The sequence below is a fragment of the Sciurus carolinensis genome, chromosome 8 (genome assembly GCF_902686445.1).
Source record: "Sciurus carolinensis chromosome 8, mSciCar1.2, whole genome shotgun sequence".
NCBI lineage: Eukaryota > Metazoa > Chordata > Mammalia > Rodentia > Sciuridae > Sciurus > Sciurus carolinensis.
Window position 1 is genome coordinate 5,825,904 of NC_062220.1, and position 9,343 is coordinate 5,835,246.

Genomic DNA, 9,343 nt, shown 5'->3' on the forward strand with positions numbered 1-9,343 from the left:
GTGAAAAGATGGGGTGCCTGAATCCCAGATCTCCACCCACTCCCAGAAGACATGAATATTCCTCCCCGGTATTTAGCCACCCATCGCTCGCTTCCTTTACCCCACATCTATAACTCCCGACGCGACAGGCTGAGAAGTTAATCTGTGAGTCTGTCACAGTTCGAGAATAAAAGTCTCCTTCACTGCTCAATCCCTTGCTCCGGAGGGAAAAAAGAGAAAGAAACCACTCCATTTTCCGGAGAGTAGAAGTCCCAATTCGACTCCCTCCACCCCACCCCAGGACCCCTGCAGCCCCTGCGCTTCTGTCTGCTCCCGAGCCTGTCCCTCCACTGCCCGCCAACCCCGCATTTTCCTGTATTACCATCTCATCTCCCCAGCAATTTGTGGCCTCAGTGTTTACTCCGTTCCTTCCATAAACAATCTCTGCGGCTCCAGGGTGTGCCAAGGACTTCTTGGCCGGAATGCTCTATAAACCCATCCTTGCTCACGCGGGTGGTCTGCTCTGTGCTCAAGTGTAGAGGTGCAGGCTGCAGGGCACTGTGGCCCCCCAGGGGTGCAGCATGGACCAGGGCAGGTGACACCTAGGAGGATCCCCAGTGGGAGAGAGATGCAGTATCCCAAGGAGGGAGGACCGCAGGGGAAGGTTGGAGAGGGAGGGCGGCCAGGGCTGGGTCTGGGAGCTAAGATCAGGGAAGCCCGTTACAAGGGGCCCCGGGAAGCTTGCATGGACTCCATCCTTATTTGGGAAGAAAGGAGGCAGTAACAGGTGAGAGTGCAGCCAGGTGAGATGGAGGCTGCGGGAGGTCCAGGTCCGAGGCTCTGGTTAGAAGGAGGGGACATGGAGTGGGGAAGGGGCTCAAGCGAAGCCCTGGGGAAGAGACACAGGGCCTGGGGAGACCCCTTCCCAGTCCCAGGCAACCGCAGTGGGCGCGGTGGAGCTGTGGTCCTGACTCAGCAAGGACAGCGGGTGGGCTGGGAAGGAGGGGTCGGGGAGCAGGAGGCCTTGGGGGCTGGCAGGGGCGGGAGCGCCCTGCGGGTGGCGCAGGGTGGCCGCGGGTCGGGTCCCAGCGACCGGCCCCGCGGCCCCTCTCGGGCTTAGCACGCCCGACAGCACTAACTCGGCGGTGCCCGGCCAAGCAAATCTTTTGTCCCCGGCGGCGCTGAGCCAGCAGGGCGCCGCGGGGTATATACTGGGTCCGGTGGAGGACAGCGGCGCACCATGGCGCAGCGCTCCGGGAAGGTGAGTGGGCCTCGCCCTTCCCACCCGAATGCGAGCCAGCAGGGGCCGCGGTCGCCCCTCATGCGTGGGCCTGGGGAAGGTGCACACTGTGGCTCCGTGCGCCCTTTGGAGATGACAAGGCCTAGCAAAGCTGGCCTAATTTCTTAATTAAATGGAGCCGCCTGGCTGTTGGCTGAGGGCCTCTGGCGTGGGTGCATGGGACGGTCCCCCTCTCCCCAGCCCCTTTCTCAGGTGTTCTGGGGTTCCGACAAGTCAGGAGTAGGGAGGGTGGTCAAGCTGCTTCTTGCTAGCTTGGGGTGGGTTAGCCTTGCCCATCCTAGCTGTCTCTTCTTTATGAGAGGATGGTCAGCGTGTGTTCTTTGCTCGCCAGTCTTCATGGGTATGTGGGGCTGGCTCTCAGCAAATTGTCAAGCCTTGAGGACCTCCAAGTCCTTTGGGTGTCCAGTTCTCACTGAATGTCTGGGAGGCTCTCAATCAGACCTGTCTTGTGCTGGAAGGGTAGCCAATTCGGATATCTCTCCTCTTCCTCTAGTGACCCTGTCCTGGCTAATCTCATGAAGCCTTTGGGCTCCAGAAGCTCCATGCGAGTGCTTCAGTGGTGAGAGCATCACTATATTCATCTGCATGAACTAGGTTATGCTTCAGTGACAAATAGCCCCATAGCTTGGTGGCATAAATCAACTAGGGTGTTTGCCTCCCTAGCACCACATATTCATCATGGGTGTAAGTACTTCTGTCCTCACACCCTTCCCTGTGCCCCAGGCTGACAGTAACATGAGAAGGGGAAAGAAAGAGTCCCCCCACCCCCCACAAATCAGTCATGCCCTGGCTTGCAAGTGTCCATTCCCACACACATTCCTTTGGCCAGAGCATACAGCTGCCCTAGCTCCAGGGGACCGGGGAGAACTGGAAGCATTTGCAAAGCATAAATGACAACGGTCACTGGGTTACTGTACTTTGATAGGGTCCCCTGGGACCACAATTTTTGAGACCCAAAGAGTTATTGAATATTTGGAATTTTAGTCTCCATGACAGGAAGTGAATCGAGGGAATTGTATTGCTTGAGCTGTTAAGTTGGGGACAAAGGCTGGGTGCAGTGGATCTGCCTGTAATTCCAGAGACTTAAGAGGTAGAGATAGGAGGATTGCAAGTTTGAACCAGGCTGAGCAACTTAGGTCCTAAGAAATTTAGTGAGATACTGTCTCTAAATAAATAAATAAATAAGTAAAGGACTGGGGATGTGGCTCAGTGGTAACGTGCCCTGGGTCCCCAGTACAAAAAAAGTTTGGGGCAAGGACAACTTGTCAGTGCTACCTAGCTATAGGACACTGTCTGTACTACCCCTGTCCTGACACCTACCTTTTAGGCCTGTGAAAAAACAGAGACAAGGTGACCCTTTTAGAGTCAGCTTTTGAGGACTTCAATCCTGGGCCAGGATTCCTGGGCCTGGCTTTTACAGGTTCAGCCTCTCTAGCTAAGGAGGCCCAGCCCCAGGAACCCAGCTTTCTAAAAAACAAATGTTGGTTTCCGGTGAGTAGTAGAAGTTTATTCTTTTGGAGAGATTTCCTTTAATGTCATTACGGATGTGTTGTTTTAACAATGAACAAAAACTGAGTTTAACAAAGGTGGTGGAAGTTTGTGAAGAGCTGTTTTCAAATGGCACCTAGACAAAGGGGAAATTCCTGCCCGAAGAGCTGCGATTTGTCTGCTCCACTGGGAGCTGGGCCGGAGCTGTCTGACAGCAGCCATTGACCATTCGCTCCTGCCCAATCAGCAGATGCTTCGGGCACCTCCTGTGCACAGCAGGGCAGGGCTTTGGTGGCCTGGGAATCTGGGTCTCCTAGAGGATGCTGGGTCCCAGACAACGGACCCCAAGACTGAAAGGAGAGAAACCTGACCCTGAGCTCTAACCTGGCCTTCTAGATCACTCTCTATGAGGGCAAGCACTTCACCGGGCGGAAGCTGGAGGTCTTGGGGGACTGTGACAACTTCCAGGACCGCGGCTTTATGAACCGAGTGAACTCTATCCGTGTAGAGAGTGGAGCCTGGGTCTGCTTTGATCACCCCGACTTCCGGGGCCAGCAGTTCATCCTGGAGCACGGCGACTACCCTGACTTCTTCCGCTGGAATGGCCACAACGACCACATGGGCTCCTGCCGGCCTGTAGGAATGGTGAGCATGTCACTCCGCCTGGGGGCTGGGGCCTTCCTGTAGTCTGTAGCAGGGGCCCAACTAAGATATTTAAGAGTGAGAGAGGGGCTGGGGAGATAGCTCAGTTGGTAGAGTGCTTGCCTTGTAAGCACAAGGCCCTGGGTTCGATCCCCAGCACCCCCCCCCCCCAAAAAAAAAGAGAGTAAGAGCCACCCAGGCCTCCTTCTGGCATGAGGGTGAGACTGTGGGGGTCTAGTCAGGGGTACCGTGAAGACAAGACCCTGGGAGTTTTCAGGAAGCTGCTTTAAATTTCTGATCTAAATGTGTAGCTAAATTCTCCATTTAAAATAATAGAAGTTTGGGGGCTGGGGAGGTAGCTCAGGGGTGGAGCATGTGCTTTGTCAAGGTCCTGGGTTCAATCACCAACACCAAAAAAAAAAAAAAGAGAGAATTATAAGTTTGGATTTGTGACCAGAAAGGGGAGTGCTCAGCAAAAATAAGAAAAGTAAGGCCGCCTGGAACCTGGGCACCCTTTGGGCACATCCCGAGCCCTCATCTTGGATTTGCTAATGGAGGCTGCTGAAATATCACAGGCCAGTCAGCAGGACGTGTGGGAGCTGGTCCCTTGGAGTTGCATAGGTGGCTGCATCTCACAGGTGTGGCCTGGTGTGTGTAGGGAAGGGTGTCGCTCCTTCACAGATAGGGGCTTCTATGGCTACGTGCCTCTAGGGTAGGAATGAGGAATGAGGGTTACCCCCAAGCTACATCTGACCTGCTCTGAATTCTGGTCCTTTGGATGGGAAATGACCAGTTGCCAAGACCAGAGTGAGTGGCTCTGGTCAGAGCCTGTTGGCCGGAGGGCCCTCCCTTGGATGCCTGGGCTGGGCTCTGGCAAACACCTGAGGGATCATGGGGAGGTGCTCTCTGCCCGGGGCCCCCTCTTATTTCTACATCGGTCGGAAACCAGCTGCACTCTGGCATCTCAAATTGTAAGAATACTTTCTTAGTATCTCTGCCAGGTCGTGGACATTTGGAAAAAGGAACTAGAATGGTTGGCCCTGGATCCGGTATAATGTTGTTTATATGAAAAATATACTCGGCATCCCGTGAATACCCTTCTTGAAAAGGCCATGCCTGGGGCCAGCTATGAGGCAGTCCCAGGCCCCGCAGGCATCTGGCCAGTGGGGAGCTGGCCCTCCCTGTCATATGGAAACAGGAATCACACAGGGAGAGCCATGTACTGATGTTAGTGAGCAATGATGTCAAGGCCAGCAGGGATTTCAGCAAACGAGATGTTATTTGTTTTAGATTTTGGGCTTCATGTTTTAATAAAAGGTTCTGTTACAGTTCTGAAATATTATCATTTGAAGGTCTGCCTGCTGCTGTGGGAAGAGACGTCAAAGCTGGCGCGAGTGTTGGTAGAGCCAGGCCTGGAGGGAGTCAGTGACCCCGCGAGGCCCCTGGTCTCAGGGCAGTCTTGCCTGCTCCCTGGATCTTGAATTCCTTAGTTGTAGAAAGAGATTGGACCATTGGACTAGTCAGGGACTTTGAAGCTCTTTTTTATTTATTTATATTTTTAGCACTGGGGATTAAACCCAGGGCACTTTACCACTGTGCGACATCCTCAGCTCTTTTAATGCTTTTAAAATTTTTGAGACAGGATTTCAGTTGTTTAGGGCCTCGCTAAATTGCCAAGGCTGCTCTCAAATTTGCAATCCTCCTACCTCAGTTTCCCAAGCTGCTGGGATAACAGGCGTGTGCCACCTCACCCAGCCAAGCTTTTTAAAGTAATAAAACCCTTTTGTCCCAGCACATCTCACTGAAAGAACGAACAGAGGGTGTGTATCCAGATGGGGCCCCTTGCAGACCCCAGCCCAGCCCAGGCCAGGAACTCTTGGGTGCCCTGGGTGACTGCAAGGTCCTTCTCACCTGTACGAGGGGACTCAGGGCATTTTCTCTTTCCCGCCCCCTCACCTGTGCCTGGGAGCACGGGGAGCATTTCCGCCTGGAGATCTTCGAGGGCTGCAACTTCACGGGCCAGTGCCTGGAGTTCCTGGAGGACTGTCCCCTCCTGCAGAGCCGGGGCTGGACCAAGAGCTGCGTCAACGCCGCCAAGGTCTACGGGGATGGCGCGTGAGTGGTGGCCGGGGACCGGGCCTCAGCGGCCCCACGACTCCCATCCCCTGGGTGTGCCAGTGGGAAACAGGCAGGGGACCGTTGAGGGCTGAAGTCCTTCTGTGACTGGGCTGGGGTCATAGACTATCCTTGGTTTCTTTGAGCCTGGGGAAGTCCACTGACTGAGAGATCCCCCAGGGATCTTCGAGGGTACAAAGTGTCACAGTGACCTCACCTGCTCAGCAGGTATGCCTGCCCACCTCCTGCCCAGCAAAGCTGACCCTGAACCGGGCCTCTCCACCCAGCAGGCAAACCTCACCATCCCTGTCAGCGATATGGGTTTGGGGTGGCTTTTTGGTGGACACAGAGTGGCTGGGGGGATTTTGCCTGGTCCGAGGGCCTGTCCTGCTCCAAAACAGCTGTCAGAACCCTTGGTGACTCCCTGCAGACGTGGGCTTCCTTCTGATTGGCTGAGAGCAGCGCGTGCTCCCCTGTGCCCTCCCCTGGGTAAAGTGTCACGACCCCGAGACTTTTCAGTTGACCATCTCTTCTCGTCTTCTGACCTCTGTTTGGGTAGATATTGTCCCCATTTCACAGAGGAGCAAACTGAGACTGGAAGGTTAACTTGGGCCTCGGGAGGGGGGCCCTTCTGGGATTACAATCTGGTTGAGTTGGTGCTGTTCCAGAGCTGGGTGTCTCAGCCCCTTCCGGCAGGAGAGCCCCAGAGTGGGTCCTGCCTCCCAGTTATGGCTGGTCCAGACATTTGATTCTTGTTGAAGAAGCTAAGGAGTTGCTGGCTGGCTGTATTTCTGAGGCTCGGCATCAAGGACCCTGGTGAGGAGTCAGGAGGGACTGAAGGAGACGAGGGCTAGCCCAGGCTGAACTATAGACACTACCCACCTTTCCCTGGGGGTGTGACTGTGGCCCACGGAGTTGATGGCGTCTTGGAGTCCAGGTGTAGAATTCCAGAACAATTCACCCTGGGAACTCTGCTGGCTAAATTGTGTGTCATGAGGCCAAAGACATACCTGTGCTTGGAAGATGTCCTGAGACCCCAGATATGATCCCCACCTGTCCACAGCCTGAGACTTCAGGGCCTGTTGAGGAGCAGGTGGGGAAGCCAGGGGCTTGTGTCCTTTGACCACAGGGCATATGATCTTGAGTCCTGTGCCCTGATAGATTCCTTGTGTGGACCCAGAACGCCCTCCGCCTTTGCCTCCTGTGACTTTAGTTCACTTTTTTTTTTCTTTCGTGGTGCGGGGGACGGAGCCCAGGGCCTACACGTGCTGGGCAAGCGCTCTGCCACGGAGCTACAGACCTGTGACTTTAACTCTTTAAAAAAAAAGTCAGCTCTCTTCAAGGCGAGGCTGCACGGGTGATGCCTGGACACCCTGGGTCTGGACGGTGGCACTCCAGGAGCCTTTCCTGGGACCCGGGTGGTGAGGCTGGGCCCCTCCACCACCGCCCACACAAGAGCGTTGCCTCTGGGTTCCACGCAGTTCCAGAGTGGAAGGGCTCGTACCAGCTCCTGGCGGGCACTTTGGGGGAAATACACTGGCATTTCTCCCACTTCTACTTCCCATCCCCTGAATGCTGAACCCCAGCTGAATGCTGAACCCTCCCCGTCCCCTTTAGTTTGGGGGATGTCCACACGAGCCCCAGGGTGGTTGGAGACACTGCTTGGGCCTTTTCAGCTGCCGCTGGGTGGGGAGGGCCTGGCCCAGTCCCTCCGAGGCCCGGCTGCGGCCATGGGGTGGGAGGCTGTGTCAGAGGGAGGCCTGGTGGATCAGGAAGCACCCAGCAGGCACTCCCTCTCCGCTCACACCCTCCCCCTCCTGCCCTCTTCATGGCCATTTCTGACCCCTGACTCTCCCAGCAGTGGACTGCCCCAGGCACCGGCTATGGGGTCAGGACGTGGCAGGGAGCAGGGGGCTGGGGAGGAGGGCTGTGTGGCCTTGGTGGTCACTCTCCTTCCCTGCCCTAAGCAGGGCTCACAGATGCTGCATCTGTGTCCATGGAGGACGCTCCTTCAACAGCGAAATGCTTTTGGGGTGGTGGGCAAGGACTGTTGGGGTCATTGCAAAGAGGCAGGGTCAGAGCCCAGGCCACATGGACCCCAGAGACCAGGGCTGTATGTGAGCCCCTTGTGGGAGGCTTCCCAAGGCCACCTGCCTCTCCAGGACAGTAGAGAAAGCTGCTTTCTATGGTGGCTGAAGTGAAGGGGAGGGGTGGGGACACGGGGAGAAACCTGCCCTTGACTAGGGTCACTCCCAGTCCTCTGCTGGGGTCAGGCCTGCAGCCCCCTCCGTTTGCTCCCTTCAGCTCAGGGGCAGACCTCGCCCCCGAGCGGGGAGTAGGTACTGCGGTGCCTTTTCTGGGCCCCTTGCCCACAGTAGCACGCTCGTCTCAGGGATGGCAAAGGAAGGGACAGCGTTCTGGCCCACACTTCCTCTCCCACCCTCCTTCCTGATGACCTGGGTCGCAGTACCCTTCACCCCCAGCCCCGCAGCCTCCTGGGTGATGAAGGTCTCTCCTGGCCCCCAGTGGGCACCAGGCCCTCCAAGCTGCTTCGGAAAGATGTCCTTGTGCATTGGTTTCTGCTCCCTGGGCTGCAGGCAGCTGCTAGGCCCTCACAGCTGGGGGACGGATCCCCACCGGGGACAGCAACTGCAGGCACCGCAGTGGTGTTCACTGGAGCAGAGGTCTCATGGGGACAGGACCCTGTCTGTCTGGCCTGAGCACCTCTGGTTGCTAAGGCACAGTGAGACAGACACTACCGAGTTGGTGAATCGGTCAGCCGGGGGCCCTGCCTGCGGCTGGGGCTGCTCAGTGAGACGGCCCTGCAGAGTGGGAGGGATGAGGCTGTGACCTCGTGGCTCCTGGACTCACTCCTGTCCCTTGCTGTGGACTGGTCAGTTTTAAACTGTGGCCATTCCTGGGCACCCCTGCCCGCCTCACACCCAGCGCGGACGCACACAGCGGTGGGTGAGGAACAGCCTAGAGCGTGCAGCGTGCCCTGTGTTCTGCAGAGCGAGGGGATCCACCCGGCCAGGGGTGGGTGGCAGGGCCAGTGGGGGCTTCTAGTCGGATCGTGGGTGGCATCGCGGTGCCCCCTGACCTGCCTTTTCCTGGCTTCCAGGTGGGTCCTGTACGAGGAGCCCAACTACCGTGGCCGCATGTACGTGGTGGAGAGGGGCGACTTCCGCAGCTTCTCCGACTGGGAGGCCCATAGTGCCCGCGTCCAGTCCCTCCGCAGGGTGGTCAACTTCTTCTAGCCCTGGGGACAGGGGCAGCCCTTCGTGGCTCACCCGGGCCTCAGGATCCTGGGCAATAAAGGTCCTGAAAGAGGAGTGCTGAGCTGGCCTCTGTGCTTTCCTGGCCCCTTGCTGGCCCAGGGGCTGGAACCCAAGGGGCTTGACAGGTGGAGGAGGACGCTGGGAGACCCCCCACTAGGGCCACAGGGACCTTTCAGAGCAAGGAGACCAACCCCTTAATCTAACACCCAGCCACAGGCCTCCGGTCCCAAAGAAAGACACCTAGGGCGTGCGGGACGAGGCCCAGGTGCTTCCTCCCGCCAGGGGACCCCTGTCCCATTAGGTGGGGAGGGCAAAAGGGGACCACAGGACAGCCAGAGGCTGGCCTCCTGCTCTCCCGAGCTCTCTCCAGCGGGGGCCTCTCCTTGACTCAGCAGCAGGGCTGCCAGGCCACGTGGTCTACTTGGTGGCCAAAGACCTGACCCAGGCAGGGTTTGTGCATCTGCATCTGGATTTTATCCTTGGCTGATTTTATAAGAGGCCCCTTTGAAAGAATGGGAGGGCCCAGGGCACATCTGCCCCT

General features: G+C 57.1%; 1 protein-coding gene across 1 annotated transcript; it reads left to right on the forward strand.

Annotated features, from left to right (window-relative positions):
- The first annotated feature begins 1,139 nt into the window (after positions 1-1,139).
- Crygn (crystallin gamma N) lies at positions 1,140-8,781 on the forward strand. The gene is made up of 4 exons (XM_047562952.1): positions 1,140-1,240; positions 3,164-3,412; positions 5,379-5,524; positions 8,646-8,781. Exons 1-4 carry the CDS (start codon positions 1,220-1,222, stop codon positions 8,779-8,781), a joined length of 552 nt encoding a protein of 183 aa, XP_047418908.1. The 5' UTR covers positions 1,140-1,219.
- Positions 8,782-9,343: the final 562 nt, after the last annotated feature.

Excerpts from the sequence above, each read along its gene's own strand:
- Crygn (XM_047562952.1), top strand. The coding sequence starts at position 1,220 with ATGGCGCAGCGCTCCGGGAAG. Across the intron at positions 1,241-3,163 it reads TGGCGCAGCGCTCCGGGAAG|ATCACTCTCTATGAGGGCAA; the intron begins GTGAGTGGGCCT and ends CTGGCCTTCTAG. Across the intron at positions 3,413-5,378 it reads CCTGCCGGCCTGTAGGAATG|CACGGGGAGCATTTCCGCCT; the intron begins GTGAGCATGTCA and ends TGTGCCTGGGAG.